At 37.3% G+C, this 21,673-nt stretch overlaps 1 protein-coding gene across 1 annotated transcript in view; it reads left to right on the top strand.

Moving 5' to 3' along the window:
- ABCB5 (ATP binding cassette subfamily B member 5) overlaps nt 1-19,006 on the top strand; it is a gene marked incomplete at both ends in the record, with an annotated part of 42,017 nt that extends 23,011 nt beyond the window's left edge. Inside the window, 12 exons of the mRNA XM_081970662.1 lie at nt 463-609; nt 3,565-3,669; nt 4,391-4,468; nt 7,877-7,960; nt 9,367-9,570; nt 10,985-11,085; nt 11,825-11,965; nt 14,114-14,270; nt 15,072-15,269; nt 16,979-17,185; nt 18,524-18,670; nt 18,809-19,006. Of these exons, the coding sequence (XP_081826788.1) occupies nt 463-609; nt 3,565-3,669; nt 4,391-4,468; nt 7,877-7,960; nt 9,367-9,570; nt 10,985-11,085; nt 11,825-11,965; nt 14,114-14,270; nt 15,072-15,269; nt 16,979-17,185; nt 18,524-18,670; nt 18,809-19,006 (1,767 nt within the window). The remainder of the gene's footprint in view (nt 1-462; nt 610-3,564; nt 3,670-4,390; nt 4,469-7,876; nt 7,961-9,366; nt 9,571-10,984; nt 11,086-11,824; nt 11,966-14,113; nt 14,271-15,071; nt 15,270-16,978; nt 17,186-18,523; nt 18,671-18,808) is intronic.
- Nucleotides 19,007-21,673: the final 2,667 nt, after the last annotated feature.

The raw sequence follows: 21,673 nt of genomic DNA, 5'->3' as shown, positions 1-21,673 counted from the left end.
GCGGGGAATGCGAGGGGATTGTGTATGCATGCACAGGGGGAGGGGGAGCAAAGGGGGGTTACACATGCATTGTAGGGAGTGGGACATGGGGAGAGAGTGCACATGCATTGCATTCTGAGTGCAGGTGTGCACAGGTGCTGTTATAACAACAAAAAGGTTAGCAGTCACTGTTCTAAGGCATACAGATTAGTAGCATAAAAGAATGATTCATGCAGAAATGTTGCCATTCATGAGGGCTTTCTCTTACTTTTAGTGACAGATTTTCAGATAAATTGAGTTTTTGTTCTTTTTTTTAACACTTGTATTCATTGTCTGACATCATAGAAATGATTGGGCTTGAACACAGATGTCGGTTTCCTTTCTGTGCTGTACAGTTTGAGTAATTCTTAGTGACAGTTCACCCATCAATTGCATTACTGCTTGCAATCTTGTTGTGATAAGGGGAACTTTTTCTCTTTACAGAAAGAGACTCTCCCAGATGTTCCCTATTCCAGGATCCTGGCTCTGAATAAACCTGAATTCTGCTACATAGCAGTTGGGGTCGTTGCTGCTGCCATTGCTGGAGGTGTTACTCCTGCCTTTGCAGTTCTGTTTGGTAAAATCATTGGGGTATGTTTAGAACCATTCAATGCTTCTATTTCCTTTTTCTCTTTGTAAGGCTTTACCAATGGCATTTCAATTTTCTCATCATCCCAGTTCAACTATCTTTCCAAAAATACATTCTAAATCATTCCTCCCAAATGAAATTAATAATCTTAAATCCATGTGATTGAAGTATCCTCCAAGATGGTATAAAACAGGAGAGAGTAGTCCAGAACATAATATTACTGAACTCTCTCTTGTTTTATCTGGTTTGCATTTTGAATTTTATTCTGATATGGTCATCATACAAACAGATATATAAATTGAATTCTAATAGAACAATAAAATGCCTTACATAACTCATTTCAAAAGCCACTGGCAAGGAAGCCACTGGCAAGGAAGCTGAGAAAGAGAGAGAAGAAAGGGAAATATACAGAAAGAGAGAGCAAGAATGGAATCCCCACTTCCTTTTAATTTGGCCTTGCAGAATACATCTGCCCCAGGTAGTCCTTGATTTATAACCATTTGTTTAGCAATCATTCAAAATTATGATAGTGCTGAAAAAAAGTGACTTGCAATCATTCCTCACACGTTATGTGATTGTGATTCAGGCACTTCGATACAGGGGGTTTTCAACAAGCAAAATCAATTGGCAGATTATGTGATTTGCTTAAAAACTACAATAAAAAATATCATAATTTGGATGGAAATCACAACGACTGTGAAGTTCCAGAATCCAATTCTGGTTATAACTTGAGGATTACTTGTGGATTATTCTTCTGTAAATGCAGTCTTGGGGATGGGGGAGTATTGCCCATGCACTATAAGATGAATGAATAGCAGTTTGCCAAGTTGATGATACTTGATTAGCTTTAATAATACGCCACAATTCCAGCCCAGTTCCAATATGTTTAAATATATTAAATATATTCAACTTTAAATCTAAATCAGTAAAATAATCTTTTTCTCAAAAATGGTCTAGAACAGTCCTTTGGTCAAGTGTCCCTTTCTTGAAACTTTAGAGCACCCCTGTCTCTGGAAAAGATCAGAGGTATACACAGGAGATGATAAAAAAAGTCAAGATGGCAACCTAGGCAGTGCAATTGAAGATTCATATATAAAAATAGGTGTTAATTACACTTCTCAGCTGCCATCTTGACCATTTTTCAGCATATCTTGGGGAAAACTCTGATCTTCTCATCAGGATCTCCCAATGATAGAGTGCTTTCTCTACATAAGAAACAAAAACATTAATCTGGTTCAGCCAACAAATTATATATCAGTATTTTATTTCCCACACTGAACATTATTTTTCATGGGAAAGGAGATATAAATTAAAAATAGAATTGATTGAACAATTTTATTCACCAACGGATGCAGTATGCCATAGTTCATGAAAGCCTATGCTTCTAAGTAAATATTGTTAGCTGGAAAAAGTGCTTACCATACTTCTAAATTTCTCCTGCTAGGTTAATGTGGTTCTCCTCCTACAGTTATTTGGTATGTTGGTTCTATCCATATCACAAACACCTTCGGGGAAACTGTCATCTACAGATATTTCAAATAAATAAAATTATTTGTAACTTTTTATTCTTATAGTAATCTTTTCCAATCTTCTACTTTGCCCTAATTAATTTCTACCTTTGAATTTAATGATTTTTTAAACATAATCTTCAAGGAATGAACATGACCCAGACTTCTATTTTTAGAAAGTCATGAGATTCAGCTACAAATTCTGTTCTGATGGGGAGCTGTTCTGACCCCCCTTCCTCTGTTGCCCAAACAGAATACACTCCGGAACAGTACAAGGGAACAAGGTTTATTGCACAAACAAACAAGAGGTTCCGTGGCAGCAAGCCTCCAAGACAAAACTCACAGGAACAGAACACAAAAGCAGCTATCCAGCTTGCTAGAATTCCAGACTAGAACTTCTGGCTTAAGTCTTCTGTTGACTGCTGCAAAGGGCGTATGCACAGTCAACCCTTTTATAACCTGGAAAGGGAGCCTCCCAAACAGCAGCTGAGAGCTCTTTACCGCCTATAATTACACCCATGCTCCTTGTGTCTATGGGCACGGCGGTAACGGGCGTCCAGAAACTCCCTGCTGAGTTCTGACTCACTGTCTCGTGAGTCTTCCCCGCTGCTCCAAGGCATGGCATCGGGAGCCCCCCTCCTCTGGCTCTCACCGCTGCTCCATGCCTCAGGCACCTCCTGGTGGCCGACCAGACTCTCGGATCCCTGCTCAGCATCCGAATCCTGTCCAGGGTCGCCCATCTCCTCTGGAGCTGACTCGTAGGGACCCTCACTCTCGGAGTCTGGTGGCAGCGGCAACGGCACCTGCTGGGCCACAACGGAGCTATCCAGAGGTGGGTTGCTGAGGGTAAGGCCCGGTATGGCCATACCGGTAGTGGCCAGTAGTGGCCAGGAGCAACTGAGAGCGTACAGGTACGGTGGCTCATTTGAACATTCTATAGCTGTTTTTATGGGAAACAGCAAAGTATGCATGCAAGCACAGTGCGCGGTGCCTGCACAAGCCCCAACAAGCAGCTGGTTGTCAAAGGTGAGGTGGATTACACATGTGTGCAGTGCACATCAGGCACATGAGCAGCACACATGCAGGCGCATGCACGAACAGACCGTGATCAACGTACTGGTAGCAACGGTAAGAGCAACCCACCACTGGAGCTTGCAAAACTCCATGCAATCACTAGACAGCGGTAAAGATGTCAACTTTTTAATATCACACTGCTGCTATGTAACGGTTATTTCTTATAATCTGAATTAGAGATTAGTGGTCATTGAATTAGAATTGGTTTTAAATTCTTCATGTAAAATATAGTCTACTGTTCAGAATAGCTGATGGTAACATACAGGGAAATCGGGAAAATTAATTTGCAGGAAATGGTCATAATTTGAACTAAATAGAAAGTTTAACTGCAATGGCTTCTTGTGCTGATGATTAAAACTATGCTTTGCCACTCAGGCTTTCCAAGAACAAGATGATGTAAAGAAGAGTCAGAATACAGTCCTATATTCTATCATGTTTCTGGTGTTGGGAGTGATCAGCTTAATAACTTATACAATCCAGGTAAGTAAGACCTACTTAATAAGAAATTATCACAAAGGAGCATCCTATAAGAAAGAGAGGAGTGTATACAGTACAAAATTAATCATATGAAAAAGACTTTTAATTTTAAAGACATGGACCTTTGACGCTATGCTTTATTAGATGGAATCCCATAAATCATTCCAATCCCATAAATAACATGTACATCATTCTTGCTGCTTTGGCTATCTTAATATATGCATCCAGGTCGTCTTAACATTGAATGTGTTTCTTTGTTTATCTTTTTATTCTAATTTCATCAGACTGTTCCTCGGCAGAACAGTAGCATTTAGATTTATATGCTGCTTCACAGTGCTTTACAGCCTTTTCTAAACAGTTTACCAAATCAGTATATTGCCCCAACAATCTGGGTCCCCATTTTATTGACCTCAGAAGGAGGAAGGCTGAGTCAACCTTGAGCCTGTCAGGATTGAACTCCTATCAGTGGACAAAGTTAGCCTGCAATACTTCATTCTAACCACTGTGCCATCACACGCAATCATTACTATAATTAGTGATTTCCTCACCCCCTTAATCTTTGATATGGTTCTGCCTTTATTTCTTGAATTTGTAGTTAAGTTCTGCATTAATAAATACATGAAACTGCCAACCCCTCATTTAATGGATATTCGCCCTTCAGATCATAATGGTCCTTTTCTAAAAAAAAATAAGAAGCTAAAAGTTTTGTCTTTATCTTTTGCAGGGATTCACTTTTGGGAAGTCTGGAGAAGCTCTCACAATGCGGTTGCGCTCTCTTTCTTTCAAAGCCTTGCTGCAGCAGGTAACAAAACGGAGCAGGAAAGGGAAAGAAAGAACATTTGGGGACAGGTTTGGATCACCAATAAAAGATACTGTATTTTTTGGAGTATAAGATGCACCAGAGTATAAGATGCACCAAGATTTTGAAGAGGCAAATTAAAAAAGTTTTGCACTCTGCAGATCTCCCCAAAATGGCTCATTTTTCATGAAAGCAGACCCGTTTTTTTTTTCAAAAAAGGGCATGAATGGCCTTTAGGAGGCTTGCAGAGTGCTCCTGGAGGGTTGCCCCCCCCCGCCCCAAAATGAGCAAAAAAACCAGCCCAATTTTTGTGAAAATGGGCCCATTTTCATTAAAAAAAAATCTTCATGCATAGCCTTTAGAGGGCTTATAGAGTGCTGCTGGGGGCTCAGGGGGCAAAACTGAGCAAAAAATGAGCCATTTTCTGCTCATTTCTGTCCTCCCCAGCCTCCAGGAGCACTCTAAAAGCCTCCTAAAGGCTATGCATGGCCATTTTGGGGACAGGGTTTCGGGAAGCAAAAAAAAATGCTATATGCGGTGTATAAGACACACCCAGATTTTTTGAGGGAAAAGGGTCCGTCTTATACTCCAAAAATACGGTAATATTTGTAGTTCAGGGTTGAAAAGAGGGGTCCTTGGTTCTCTCTGAGATTGACTGATTTCTTGCAGATATCTCATTACCCAAACTAAGTAACATCATCATTGCTAGGATCCATTTACATTATCAAAGGACTACTAATGAATGAAAATAGTAAATATTATAAAAATAAAAGGGGAATCTCAAGTGAAGCTGGTGAATTTAGGTGACATAAGAATGTTCTTTTCTTTTCTTAGCAAGAATATGAAGCCCATTTAAGGGATGTTATTAAGAATTCTAAGTTGACCTAAGCCCTAAGATTGTCTGATGCTTTATCATCTAAGTACTAAACAAGTCCACTTGTATTTTGATTTTTCAATTCTGCCAAGATTGGTTAGGAACTGCCTCCTGCAGTCCAAAATAGTGATTTGTGGAATAAATAGCTAATGCTTAAGAAGCTATCAGCACTCCATATAGTCTAGAATTGTCTATAAAGATTTAGGAATATAACAAACCACTGCATCCTTGTAGATTCCAATGGAGTTATATTGCTAAAAACACTTATTCATTAACCCACAGAACTTTTGCATATCCCTAGAAGCACTAAATATAACATATCTTTTAATAGTGGAAAATAACATTTGAAGGCCCAAGAACTAATTTCATCATTATGAATCACTAGTAGGAGGAAAGCAGCACTTTTATACAATAGCAGAGTTGGAAGGGACATTGGAGGTATTCTAGCCCAATTCCCTGCCTAGGCAGGAAACCCTATACCATTTCAGACAAATGGCTATCCAACATCTTCTTTAAAACTTCAAGTGTTGGGGCATTCACAACTTCTGGAGGCAAGCTGTTCCACTGATTCATTGTTCTAACTGTCAGGAAATTTCTCCTCAGTTCTAAGTTGCTTCTCTCCTTGATTAGCTTCCACCCATTGCTTCTTGTTCTACCCTCAGGTGTCTCGGAGAATAGTTTGACACTCTCTTCTTTGTGGCAACCCCTTAGATATTGGAATACTGCTATCATGTCTCCCCTAGTCCTTCTTTTCATTAAACTAGACATACCCAGTTCCTGCAATCGTTCTTCATATGTTTTAGTCTCCAGTCCCCTAATCATCTTTGTTGCTCTTCTCTGCACTCTTTCTAGAGTCTCCACATATTTTTTACATCATGGCGACCAAAACTGAATGCAGTATTCCAAGTGTGGCCTTAGCAAGGCATTATAAAGTGATATTAACACTTCACGTGATCTTGATTCTATCCCTCTGTTTATGTAGCCTAGAACTGTGTTGGCTATTTTGGCAGCTGCTGCACACTGCTGGCTCATATTTAAATGGTTGTCCACTAAGACTTCAAGATCCCTCTCACAGTTACTACTATTGAGGAAGGTACCACCTATACTGTACCTGTGCATTTCATTTTTCTTGCCTAAATGTAGAACCTTACTCTTTTCACCATTGAATTTCATTTTATTAGATAGTGCCCAAGGTTCAAGTTTGTCAAGATCCTTCTGTATCTTAAGCCTATCTTCTGGAGCGTTGGCTATTCCTGCCAGCTTGGTGTCATCTGCAAATTTGATGAGTTCCCCATTTATTCCCTCATCCAAATCATTAATGAAGATGTTGAAGAGTACTGGGTCTAAAACAGAGCCTTGGGATACTCCACTGCATACTTCCCTCCATGCAGATGCAGTTCCATTGAGGACTACACATTGGGTGTGGTTGGTCAGCCAGTTACGAATCCATCTGGTGGTGATGCTGTCTAACCCATATTTTTCTACTTTATCTAGTAGTAAGTTATGGTCTACTTTATCAAATGCCTTACTAAAGTCCAAATAAATTTTAATGCAGATGTCTCTAACTGCACGCCTTCCCTATTTTTGAAAGTAGACACAACAAATGCTGACTTCCAGAGATCATTATTTGGGAAATAATGTTGAATAAACAGCTGGTCCTATCATTTCAGTATTAAACTATTCCAGCCTATTACACTTTTTCACTGTCCCACCACTCTATTGTTGTATTTGGGTGCACCATGGGAAGAGGTAGTAATGGATAAAATATCAAGTTGGCAACTTTGACTATATGATTGAAGCCCTGTCCTTTTTAAAGTAAAAATAGGGCATGTGTCAATCATGCAGTTGCAGCTATCACTTTTTGACACCCTGTGTGGACACATATTGTTTTGTTACATCAACCTTAAACTAAATTGATAAAATAAAATCAACATTGAGAGCAGATGGCTGAACACTTTAGAGTTGCTACCTTGATGTCACTCAAGAGTGATCACCTGATTTTGATACCAGTGTAGTGGATGACAAAATGTAACAGACTTTACATGTTTTGTGACCAGAGGTTGGTTACTCCCAGTTTTACTACCGGTTCGCTTCGTGTGCTGTGCATGCATGCACAGGTCAATGTAAATTGTTCTTTGCACATGCGCAGAACAATTACAGTGAACTGTGCATGCGCACGCACTACTAAACAACATGCCAGCAATGGCAGCAGTCACCAGGGAACCATGGCCAGCCTGGGTCACTACCAGTTCTGCGACCCATGCCAAAATACTCCTACTGGTTCGGCCAAACTGGGCCGAACCGGGAGCAACCATTCAGGACTACAGTAGGAAAGGATTCAACTAAGAGTGACATATCTGATCCATTAATGGACTGGGAATTAAATGAAGACAATTTCAGGGAGTCATAGCAGAAAAAAAGTTATGTTACCAAGATATGTTTATACCATAATTCAATACAAGAGGAAAGATTCCAAGTTTTAACAAGAGTAATAGTTAATTTCACTTATTATTTCAGTTTGTTCATTTTGATTTTAGGAAATTGGATGGTTTGATGATCACAATAATGCTATTGGAGTTTTGTTAACTAGACTTTCAACAGATGCTTCCCAAGTTAAAGGAGTAAGTTTTTTGCTTATTATTTTTATATATTTATTGGTATTATAATTATCTTGGTGTCAATAAGAGACTGCTGCAGGAAACAGCTGAATGAATCCATTATTTGAATCATTTTCACATTCTAAATACATCAGGGTCTGTCTTTGTTTTGTGTCTTCAGACAATTATTCTACTTGTATTTTCTAAAATAGTCTGCTTGGGAATGATACATTCTACAAGACTCCAAGTTCCTATGAATCAGTGTGGCATTGAAGCTATAACTTTGTCAACTAATTTACTGGCTTTGCAGTTTTGCCAGATGATATCATATATGCTTAAAGACTCTGCATCAATTCCATAGTACATAGTATACAAATCCCAATGGGCAGTTTCAACTAATATAGAGAAGCTATGTAAAAAATGTTTTCAAGAAAGTTAGCAACATGACTTGGAAAAGCAGGGAACAAATATTAATCATGCCACCTGGAGTCAACTTTCCATGCATATACCTTTATAGCTTAGCAAGACATAGATACATTGTGTTTTCACAGAAAATGAAAGGCTGTGAGCCTTCAGATGTGCTAAACCAGTGGTCGGCAAGCCACGGTTCGTGAGCCACATGCGGCTCTTTACACATTTTAATGTGGCTGTGTGCCGGGCGCCCGCTCCCCTCCCTCCTCTCGGGCACTTCAAAACAAGCGCCCCTTTCCCTTTTTTCTTTTCGACCCACAATGATTAGGGAGGATCCTGAAGTCGGGCGGGGATGAGAAGCGAGGAGGCAGAAAAAGAAACGGAGGCTAAGGAGCTTCCCCCCCGCCCCCTCCCAGCAAAAATCTAACCGGGGAGCCGGGCGGGCAGTAGCAAATTAGCCAATCACGCCATTTGTCCACCAGTCTTAAGAGCCAATTTTGCAGATCCCTGGGCTAATATGATTGATGCCCTTGGTGGACTTCAATTCTCAGAATTCTGAGAGTTGAAGTCCACAAGTCTTAAAGCTGTCAGGTTTGAACACCCCTGGGGTTTTTTTTCCTAAAGGGTTAGGGATGCAAGGATCTTGTAACTTGACAGCTTTAAGACTTGCGTGCTTCAAATGCCAGAGTTTATTGAAACTAAAAACAGTGTACCATCCTATGTATTTTCGGTTTTAAAAATGTGGCTCTCAAAATAAATTTCAATCGTGGTTTTGGCGAGATTTGGCTCAGTTGAAAAAAAAGGTTGCCCACCATTGTGCTAAACCATCTGAATATTTACATATACACATATAAAATCAAATTGATACTATATGGTATTAATCAACTATTACAGAATCTAATAGTTCTGGTTGAGATACCATGAAGCCTTCTCCCAGAAGATAGTCTTATTATGAATGTTATAAAAAGAATGCTTTATTGCTGAAAAGGTATAATTTGTTTTTCTTGTTTATTTTCAAGGCTACTGGAAGTCGACTGGCCTTAATGACCATGACTTTCTTCACACTCGTGACAGCTCTTATCATTGCTTTTGCACATGGTTGGCATTTAACGCTGCTCATCCTAGCTTGTATTCCTTTCATCATTGTTGCAAATGCTTTTCAAACGAAATCAATGGAAGGTCATGCAGCTCAGGATCAAAAAGCCCTTGAAGAAGCTGGAAGGGTATATTCTACATATATAAACCCATAGATAAAATTAAGGGTATAATGGTGACAAGCAGACAGGAAATGTCCTATGATTTGAACTTTCAGTAGAGTTACATCCATTCACTATTTCAGCAACATCATGGTCTACTTTAGTATGGTCTTTAGCAGTGGTGGGATTCAAATAATTTAACAACCAGTTTGCCCAGGGTCAGGTTGGCTGTCGTGGGAGGCATGGCCCATCCCTGTATTCCAGCTCCACCACACATGTGGGACAAACCTCCTGTGACAGTCAACCTGACCTTGGGGGAACCGGTTGTTAAATTAACCCCCCCTCCCTCAATCAAAGTGGATCCTGGGTGCTGCACTCCAATGGAGAAATGGGTAATGGAGTGTCCAGCACAAGGGAAGTAGGAGGGAAAGCAGCCTTCTCCTTCCCTCACACCAGCCACTCTGTTGCCCATTTCTCCATTGCAGCGCAGTGCCCAGGATCAACTTTGACAGCTGGGGGTAGGTAATTTAATAAGTGGTTAACCTAACCAGCTGAATCCCACAGTTGGTCCTTAAATCTTCATTTTTCTCAGTAGTGCTTCTCTAGGAAAACATAGTCTGTTTATAGACATGCCACCCTTTCTCAGAATGTACTTCAGGCAGTGCAATGTGAAATCACTTAACTCAAACTCAAAAACTTCTGTATACTGAAGCAAATAATCTGGGGAGAAGCACAATTTGAAAACTCAAATTAAACAAGTGTGCAGGAACCTGGCTCTCTGGATGTTGTGCAATTGAAATGCCTATCCTCCTTTTTGTATACCGACTAGAGCTACTGAGAGTTGTTCTTTAAAATAATTTGACAAGCACGGGTTCCCCTTGACCTCCATTGCAAGATTCTTTTGTTCTCCATTGCAAGATTCATTGCACAAAACTAAAAAATGCCTTCTCACGGTGGGAGTCACCAATTCACCAATGCTTAACATTCTTTGCTCAGCAGAATGGGAAAACAAAGAAGCACTTTATCTCATATTTTCTGTTTTGCTTTCTGGAGAGGAAGAAAAACATCCTGATTTCTTATCCCCCCCCCCTTCCCTTCATCATGAAGAACATAGGGCAAGAGTGAAGAGATTTCAGAAAGTTAACTAATTAATAGAAGATTTCTTCAAAAAGGAATGGCAGAGATTTAACTTGCTGGTCTGCATTGCCTTTGGAGATAAACCAAATAATAAATATAATTGTCTAAACTCTAGTTTATTTAACAATAGTTTAATAAATCACAATTGTCTGGATTTACGCATGATAAATTATGAGCCATTCATTATAAAAACATGTTTTATAGTATGCTATCCCATGGGTTTTGTACTTTAGGTAGATATTGCTACACATCACATTTATAGGTCAGTGAATGCCTTATATTTTCCCTTTCCCCCCAAATCTAGATTTCAACAGAAGTTGTAGAAAATATAAGAACTGTTGTGTCATTAACAAGAGAAGACAGATTTTTTGAGAACTACAAAGCAAGCTTATGTAAACCACACAAGTAAGATTTTTATTTCTTAATACTTTTTGTATGTGAGTTTGTGTGTATATGTATATTTTGTATGCATATTCCTCATTGCAGTCACTACTTTAAATTGCTTTTTTTTAAAAACAATTTCTTTAAAAAAGCATCAATAAAAATGAATGAACCTAAACATACACATACACATACTTGTACTGTTACATATTGAGACTGAAGCAATAGGTTCCACCAAGGTCTTCCATTCCGGTGGGAAAATACTCAAAGCCGATTGGCTGAGCCATCTGATAGCTCCCTATAAAAGGGCTGGTTGTCAGACAGGCCACTGCTGGCTTTGTAAATAGTTGTCTAATAAAGAGCTTTTCGTTGTCATTGAAGCCTGAGACCTGTCTCATCCGTTCACCCGATCTAACACGTACATATAAATACACTCATACTTATATATTGCATACATAGCAGTAATCTATCTCACCCAAAGACACAAATGAAATTGTAACATAAACATTTTAACATTTACATTTAATGTTTCTATCCAGAATATTTGGACAAATAAGATGATCTGCTGGGGAAGGTATTATTAACATAACTCAGTGTTTCTCAACTTCAGCAACTTTAAGAGATTGTATTTCAACCTCCCAGAATTTGGGAGTTGAAGTCCACACCTCTTGATAAAGCCAATCAACATTATAGTTAATAAATGGTGGTCAGTTTTGAATTTTATGATTGATAGTGAATTATATAAATTATTTTCTTTTATTAGGGACACACTAAAGAAAGCTCCTATTAATGGATTATCCTATGCCATAGGGCAGAGTTTCAACTTTTTTATAAATGCTGCTGTCTTCAGATTTGGAGCATGGCTTATTGCCCATTGTTTTATGAACTTCGAACAACTGTTTATGTGAGTATATTCACTTTTATATAGGGTAATGAAAATACGAACTGAGGTTATCAATTTTGATATGTCGATATGTGGTTATACGTGTACTTTTAAAGCAAAAACACTCACTGAAGTGAAGGAAAAGTTCATATTATTAATGCCTTAGCCACGTCAATAAACTGTTTAAGGAAAGGCTTACACAGTGAGCACATAAATATGCCATTTTCTAGGCTGCCTTTTGTTGTTTTTCTTACAACGTAAAAATAATTAACATAATTTTAAAATGTAAAATTTGAATTTGAAGAATTTGAAATATCAATAGTTTTTTGTATTCTCTCAGATAATTTTTCAAGATTTTGTACAAAAACCTGGAAATTCTTCAAAATAAGAGACATCAAGATCTCTGAGATGAGATTGCTACATCTCATGAATGACTATGGAGATTCTCAATCTTCTGAGTCATGGTTGTCCCAAAGGTGCTTTTTCAAGAGGCAACTGGACTTTCTGCTTTTTCTCTGAAAACGTTTTGCTTCTCATCCAAGATGCTACTTCAGCTCTGACTAGATGGTGGGCAATCGAAGGATGTATAAAGAAGCTGAAGAAGCTTCTTGGATGATAAACAAAATGTCTTCAAAAAAACCCCCAGAAAGTCCAGTTGCCACTTGAAAAAGCACCTTTGGGACAAATCTCATGAGATTTCCTTCCCCCCACCACACACCCAAAAAGTTGGAGGATTTCCATTTCTATGGTATTATTTCTTTATTAGTTTATTGGCATTTGTGTCATTGTATGACATCACGGAATGACGCACCAGCTGAAACGTTATTGGTGTTATACACAAGGAATTAGGAATACATACTTCTATATAAGTCTCACATGGCCTGGGCAGCTTACAATTAAATCATAAACAAAACAAACAAAAAAACACAGAATAAAATAGCTATACAAGCAATAAGAAATGTTAAAACAATTAAAAGCAATTAAAACCATGCAATGCAGTCACTGGGAAAGCATATGAACAGTACAGCCACTTTATGGGCTCCTCACCACTTTCCAGTTCCCAGGTCAAATAGCAATGCCAGTCTTCATGCCCTTCTAGAAGGCAATCAAGGTTAGGGTGAGCTGAACCTTTTGGGGAATAATGGTTTATATAGCACAGGGAGAAGCAGAAAAGGTCCTTCTCCTGGGTCCTGTCAGATGACACTATCTAGTGGACAGAATGTATAACAAACTACTTTTGTCAGATCTGATGGGATGGGTCGATGTCACTTAGGAAATGCAGTCCCTCAATAGCCCTGCCAGCTACATATAAGATTAAAATGACAGCTTCTGATAGTTTGTGGGAATCACCAGATTCTACAAACCTTTTTTGCTGAAGAGCAACAAAGAGGAAGGATTGTTCTTTTCATTTTTTGTTTAAGTTACAGTGATAATTGGGGCATAATTTCAGTATCTGCCTTAACTCAATAGCTTTTACTATATCTATCAAGACTTGTGAAAAGCTAAAATTTTGTGATACAGTATTTAAGTGTAAGTGTATCACTGAGAAGGGAAAGATATACACTTTTTCTTAAGTTATCCATTATAAACTTTGATCTTGACAAAAGATCATTTTGAATTCCAAATTCTCTCTTTTGCAACATAACAACTTAGCTTTTGTATGTTCTTGTTTTGATTGATTGATTGATGGATAGTTAGCTTGCCCGATAGGATAATCTTTGAGTTATGAAGAACATTGTCATAAGGCACATTTATATGTACCTTTCTAAAATTCCTTGCAATTTCTCCAACAAAATACAAAGAGAATTACTGCCACAAAAACAAGCTCTTGATTTAAATTATCTTCTTGAATAGTATGAAATCCTTTTTCTTCAATTTTTCAAATTAGATTGCACTGCAAGCTCTAGCTTTTATTCAAAATTTCAATGCATATTATACCCAAAGCTACAGACAAAATGTTTTACTTGATCTTATTTAATACATAGTATGCTCTATTTCCAAGATATAAAACTCAGTAAATTGTTCTGTTTAAAGAGACTGACATTATAAAATTCAAGTTGCAAAATCAGTGCCATTTACAGATGGCTTCAACAAAGTTTGTTACTTAAACGTTTACCTTTATATCCTTTTCTGATACACCTCTTTCATATTTTTGTTTTATATTTCCAGCGTTTTTTCATCAGTGATTTTTGCTGCAATGAATGCTGGCCAGGCTAATTCTCTTGCACCTGATTTTAGCAAGTCAAAAGTTTCTGCCCAAAGAATATTTCACCTTTTGGATCGAAAGCCTGTAATTGACAGCTATAGTGAAGAAGGAGATAAATTAGTAAGATCTTACAGCTTATGCTGTCTTTAATATATTGAGTTGACATATTTTAATAGTATGATGGCAACTAACAATACTAACTTAGGAACTTTGGTTTCTGCAAATTTGATTATGCATTTGTATAATTATCTAGTAAATGAATAAAACAATGTTACATTCAATACTATGCAATACATATCATTTTAAAATCCTGGGACTTATTTCTGAAAAAAGCTACTTCTATAAGAGTTTTCCTCCAGTCTCTTTGTTTCAATGGGAAATTTAAAGTCATTCTTAAATTAAAGTTCACTTTCATTGAATTGTCCCCTCATATTTTAATGCATTTAAAATATTTACTGCATTGTATATTGTAAACAATAAAAGGAGTAACAGAAAAGAGAGCCATTCATCATGTGTGGAAATGACCAAGAAAATATATATTGCCAAGTAGAATAGCCATTTAAAAAATGGGGTAATTCCTATATTTCATTTTTTTTCTTTATTTAAGTTAATTTAAAATAATGTTAGACTGCTTATGTAAAAGTCAAATAACCGAAGTTGTTTTGATATACTATTTTAGTTCATAAGATCTGGAGAATAAAAGTTTGAAAAACTATTCTAGTCCATATAAATTTTTTTATTTCTATAAATATGTACAGAAGGGAACTACATTATTGTTATTGCTGCAGCCATTCCACCACTAATTATATTATTGCAATTAGTACCACGGGAGAAGTACAGGGGGGGAAAACACAGAACATTGTGCAAAATCATAGCATTTTATGTTTGTTCTCATTATTTCTTCATCTCTGCCTGCTATAGGAGAAATTTGAAGGCAACATTGAATTTAAAAATATCCATTTTGCATATCCAACCAGACCAGAAGTTCAGGTTTTGCAAGGGCTCAGTGTAAAGATTAACAAGGGCCAGACCCTGGCTCTCGTGGGTAGCAGTGGCTGTGGCAAGAGCACTTCTATTCAACTTCTAGAGCGATTCTATGACCCAGCATCAGGACAAGTGGTAAGTGGATCTTGGTTCTACTGAAAACATTTCTGTGGCACATGAAGAGATATAATAGTTCTTCTCTGTCAGTAAAATTGATTATGAACCTTTATAATATCCAGGCCAGACAGACAGTTTGATAAAAGAATGTGAACATTTTGGACATCTTGACTACTATTTTAATATGATTTGTGATAAAGCTGAAGTGTGGGGGAAAGTGTGTCAGAGATCTGTACTGGAGTAACAGTGATATCTGAAATAATGGAATTGGGAAAAGTACTACAAATGTTAGCATTCCAGAGAAAACAAAAGACAGGAACTTGTACAGTAAATCCTGTAAGAATGTAGAAGTGCAGATCAGATGCAAGTGTAGTCAGTGTAATTAAAAAAATGTTAAAATGTAAGGTTTGCCTACAGAGTACATCTGTGGCTTTCTTACCTTAGCTGTTTCTGTGCCCAACAACTGAAGGATATAGTTATTGTGTCTTTATAAAATGGCAAAATAAAACAATGGTGAATTTAACAACTATAGGAGGATTAGTTCATTTAATGTGCGAGGGAAGATGTTTGACAAGTACAAGAGATTATGATGAGCAAAATTTGGGGAGTACAGGTTGGTTTTACTGCAAGTAGATGATGTCCCTAGAGTAGGATTTCACTATTTAGATGGTCATTTGTAAGCATTTGCCTGAGAATCTAAATAATGTGCAGCAAATTTTCATAGATTGCATCAACATAATGATCATTATCATCATCATTATCATCATCATCACCATCATTTTAGCCATTGTCTATCCCCTCAGGATGAAGGTCTCTTCTGCATGCAAAGTGAAATGTCTGTGGGAAAGAGCATGCTTTTGCTAACTGTGTTACAATGAAAGCGAAAAATATGTAATTGAGAAGAAACGAAAGATTTGAATGCACTGCCAATATGATATTTAAGAAATTGGGCAGTTAAATAAGAACAAGTGGATTAAGAATGTATGAATTCTGAATTAATGTGGAAGACAAAAGCATCACAAAAGAAGTATTCTACGGTTATTTGTTTATATAGAGAGAATGAAAGAGAATAGAATCCCCAAAACCTATATGAAAGAAAGCAAGAATGGGTAGAGAAGAAAGAGAAAATAAGTAAGTTATGGTTGGACAGGCTTGATGGAATCTCAAAAAGGAAGTGAAATGTACAGAAGAAAAAGTAATGTATTAGGCAGGGTGTGTAAGCAAGTGAGTCTGTTTGATATAATAGTCAATGTCCTTGGCTAGAAACAGGAAAACCAAGAGTTTTAGTCCTGCCTTAGATACAAAGTCAGCTGGGTGATCTTGGGCAAATCACTCTCAGCTCTTGGAAGAAGATAATGGCAACCAACTTCTAAAATCTTGCAAGAAGACTGCCGGGAGTAGTCTAGGCAGTTGCCAGGATTCAACACTGACTGGAAGCCCCACCTCTCAAAAAAAGTAATATACAGTGGAAACAAGGACAATTTCCAAGGATATAAAAGTATGAAGAATAAGAAGATACCATGAATTATATTGGTGAAAACTAAATTTAGTTATATATATATATATATTTCTTACAACACTTTATTTTGCTTACTATTACCTTTTTTCATTTGCTTTGCATCATGTTGCTTATTCCAGAGGAGAACAGTGCACAGGTATGCCTACTTGTAAGGAGTATAGTTTTAACTTTACAATGAAATGTGTCATGCTTTCCTTTCTATTTCCAGATTGCAGATGGTGTAGATACCAAATCTCTACATATACAGTGGCTAAGATCCAGACTGGGCCTTGTACAACAAGAACCTATTCTGTTTGACTGCAGTATTGCAGAGAATATCCAGTATGGAGATAACAGCAGAGTTGTTAGCCAGGAAGAAGTTGAAGAAGCAGCCAAAGCAGCCAATATTCACAATTTTATAGAAAATCTTCCAGAGGTATCTAGCATATTTTTTTCTGCATGACATTAATTATTGCAGCTGGTATAGATATTAAATTAATGGCCAGCAAAACAAAGAAGTAAATAAATAAAAACAAGGCTATTTCTTGAAATTCAACTGATAATTTTACAGGTAATGCAGGTACCATAACCTCATTTGAAATCTATAACTTGGAATTTAGAAAAAGTGAGGGAACTTATGCCAAATGTAGGGTTACCAAACAACCACCAAGAGGAGGATATATTCTTCTTTGTGTCCTCTTGTTCTCTGTTTGACAGGCATAACCTTAAAATCAATGTTAGCTGGGTTTTTGAGTGTCTGGGTTTTTTGGACTGTGTTCACAATAGTCATTGACATTTTTGTGTATCACAACCATGTAAATTTTCACTTGCTCCCTAGTTTGTCGAGTGATTTAAAGAGTCTAGTTTTTAATTATTTATTTTGTGGTGCCAGGAGTGAGCTTCAGTCTGGCCCCTTCAAATCTATTATCATTGTAATCTGAGGATCATATGATTCATCATGTGTTTCTAGGTTGAAATTTGAAAATTGTCATCACTGATTCTATATTCATTTCATTCATTTATTCATTTTATTAGATTTCTAGACCGCCCCCTCTCCCCGGAGGGACTCGGGGCGGTGTACAGGTATAAATTTAAAAAACCCATCCAGACAATAATATACATAATTAAAATTAAATTAAATAACCCCTGTACAATTTATAAAAATTAAAAACTAGCCCATAAAACCAATCATAAAATTTAAAAACCAAAACTGAGGTGGGAAGGCTGGAATTAGGCCAGGCCGGCTAGCTGGAAGAGGTGGGTTTTTAGCTTCTTACGGAAGGAGCGGAAGTCCGTGGTTGTTCTAATGTCAGGGGGAAGGTCATTCCAGAGGGTCAGGCCCATCACAGAGAAGGCTCTTCCCCTAGGCGTCGCCCGCTGGCACAGCCTAGTGGACGGCACCTGGAGGAGTCCCTATCATTATCATTAGCATATATATAAAGATTTGTTGAAAAAATATTGTGACTGAATAAATAATCTTTCTGATGCTGAAAAAAGTCATTTTTTAAAAAATGCCAATCAAGAATTTGCTACACAATTAGTGTGGCACCAAATTGCAGAAATTTCTATTCCTGTGAAAAATGACAAAATTGTATTTTAAAGATTAGGAAACTGATTTGTTATCATCCAAATCATTATCATTTGTTAATGGTATTTACATTCATTTTTCTTTCTTCCTAATTTACAAACATTACTTGATATTAGAATTATGAAAACTATCTTTGGATTCTTGACTCTCTTACAATACCGACATTGTTCTATTTTTAAAAACCAGAAATACAATACTCGAGTGGGGGATAAAGGAGCACAGCTTTCAGGAGGACAGAAGCAAAGAATAGCTATTGCTCGTGCCCTTGTCCGAAAACCAGCAGTTCTTCTTCTAGACGAGGCCACGTCAGCTCTGGATACAGAGAGCGAAAAGGTGAGTGAACTAGCCATAGCTGACTTCCTACTTCATGGGTAAGCAATTTGCCATTGTTTGAGAAATGACCTAAACTGGGGGGGAAAGTGTACCTCTAGTGCTTTTATAAGGATATTTCTCTTTTGTCTTTGAGTACAGGTTGTCCAGAAAGCATTAGATGAAGCTCGAAAAGGCCGAACCTGCATTGTTATTGCTCATCGATTGTCAACAATCCAGAATTCTGATATCATAGCAGTCATCCAAAATGGCAGTGTAGTGGAACAAGGAACTCACAATCAGCTACTAGCATTGGAGGGATTTTATTATGCACTTGTCAATGCCCAAGTATCCCATTAGTTGTATTTATTAAACCAGGAACAGAAGTTTGTAGAAGTTAGACCAAAATGTGATATGAAAAACCACTATTCACCAATCCAAAGCAGGTTTGGGTTTTCAAACAGCAATCCATTTTGCTACATTGAAAGATAAGTACTAATAATGTGGTGTAAGTGGATCTCTTGTTCAAAATTTATACTTTTCATTCTTATTTCATATTTTTTTTTGCACAACCCCTTTAGCACACCAAAAATTATTCATTGAATCCCAGTCAACATGAAGAATGACTGTTGCATGTTCCATTATCAAGGAATTCTCAGGTGCCTGCAAATGCAAAGTTCAGATAGTTGGGCTACTTATGTGAAGAAAAAGAAAAATACTTATTTATATACTGCTGTGTTACAATTTGTTTTTTATTATGATGCTGATGATAATTTATGTAGAAGTAATAAAACGTTACAAAGCTCCATAATGTTCAACTGCATAATGAAATTCAATGAGGTGATAAAGCATATCTGAAAGTTGTCAGTCCAGTCCAACTAAAAATATCTTCTATAAGATATAGGACAAGATATAAGTTAATATAAATTTCCAAAAACAATTAAATTTAGAAAATCAAATTTTCTGGAAATCCTGGAAGCAGAAAGTAAGTTATTGACTCTAGTAGAGGTTCCAGTGGAAGACATATCAAACTTTTAACTTCAAGAAATAATATACAGAAAAGATCTAAGAAATACGTAATGAACCAGGAAATAAAAAAAACATTTTTAATTGGCTTTATGGAAAACAAATTGGTATAATTTTGCTATACAATAGACAAATTAGTATCAGAATAATATATCAGCTAATATAATTTTGCAATCATTGAGGAATGCTTCAGAATCTCACCAGCATACTAACTTTATGTGTTTGTTTTGTATTCCTAAGTATACAACTTCTGTAAGTATGATTTTCTCTTCCATATTAACTTTTCAGCTGCTATTAGAAGTCAGGAGAATATCTAGTGCAGTTTCATTAAATTACAGTTTTTGATTGTTGTCTTTAACTAATTTATTTTATTTAGCATTTGGCAATGTAACTATAGCTTGCAGATGTTAGCACAGAATAGTAGGTTTTGGCTGCCTGAGACTGCTAATCCATTTTGTTCATGCTTGCGCACTATCCATAGTGCATCACAGAGGATGAGCTAGATTCACACCAGAAAGAAAGATGCACAGCATCCAGCAGCAGCATCTGGGCTCTTCTTCCTCCACCAAAGTCATCTTACAAACAAGTGTTGCATCTCGGAAGGTCCATCACCAGTTGGGTTCTGACCATCCACACGAAGCACCTGGTTGTTTTCCCTCTGAAGTGGTACCTATTTATCTACTTGCAAATAACATGCTTTCAAAATGCTAGGTTGGCCAAAGCTGAGGAATGTAATAGGGGCTCACTTTGCCATGCAGTGCTGGGACTCAAATCACCAGAGCAGATTTCCAGTATCATTAAGACACTGAGCCACAGCACCTCCTGTTAATAATTTAACTAATTAGGGCATTCCACAAACATTTTGCAAATTAGTATTTTGCTAAATAATGCACATTGTAGGTTTGTGGTATCACAACAGATAGAAAAGAATATCTGTAGCTCAGGATTGAACTGTGGGGTCCTTGATGCTCTTTGAGCTTGGTTGTTTTCTTGCAAATGTTTTATTATCAAACTATGTAACATTGTCAGTGCTAATGGGAAATGGGATTTGCTCTCATTTTATACAGTAATACAATAGCACTTAGACTTATATACCGCTTCACAGTGCTTTTACAGCCCTCTCTAAGTGGTTTATAGAGTCAGCATATTGTTTCCAACAATCTGGGTCCTCATTTTACCAACCTCGGACCTATGTAAGGCTGAGTCAATCTTGAGTCAGTCAGGATCGAACTCTTGGCAGTGAACAGTGAGTTAGCCTGCAATACTGCATCCTAACTACTGCATCATCACGGCTCTAATATACTGATGACTTGCCTTGTCAATGTTGGTGGGAGTGGTCTTGGTGGCTCTTTGATTGATTCCTGTTGATTATTGTCTGTCAGTGTTGATGCCATTTAGTTGTAATACGGATAGTCCTCAGTCCACAACAGTTAATTTCGAGACTATTCAAAATTACAACATGGTTGAAAAAAGTGATTTATGACTATTTTTCACATTTACAACCATTGCAGCATTCCAAAGGTCAGGTGGTCAAAATTCAGATGCTTGACAACTGACTCATACTTATGGTTGCAATGTCCCATGGTCATGTAATCACCTTTTGTGTTTTTCTGTCAAGCAAAGTCAATGGGAAAGCGAGATTCACTTAACAAACACATTACTAACTTAACAACTGCAGTGATTCACTTAACACCTGTGGCAAAAATGTTGTAAAATGGAGCAAAATTCACATATGTCTCACTTAGCAACAGAAACTTTGGGCTCAATTGAGGTCGTAGATTGAAGCGTACCAATAGTCTGTTGGTGGTTTCTGAACAATTTCACCCACAATATCCAGGTAGCTTCATCAAAAAGTACCTGAGCACTCAACCCAATATAGCACAACCAAAACAAGCAGTTGAAAGGATAACACTGCCATACATTGAAACATCCCAGAAACCATCAACAGACTATTACAACTATGAGGCATCACTATAGCACACAAATCAAATAAGTTCTGCA

This window comes from Natrix helvetica, assembly GCF_964273705.1.
Source record: "Natrix helvetica genome assembly, chromosome: Z".
Lineage (NCBI taxonomy): Eukaryota > Metazoa > Chordata > Lepidosauria > Squamata > Natricidae > Natrix > Natrix helvetica.
The sequence above is the reverse complement of the archived record's forward strand: the minus strand, read 5'-3'. Positions and strand labels throughout refer to the sequence as shown.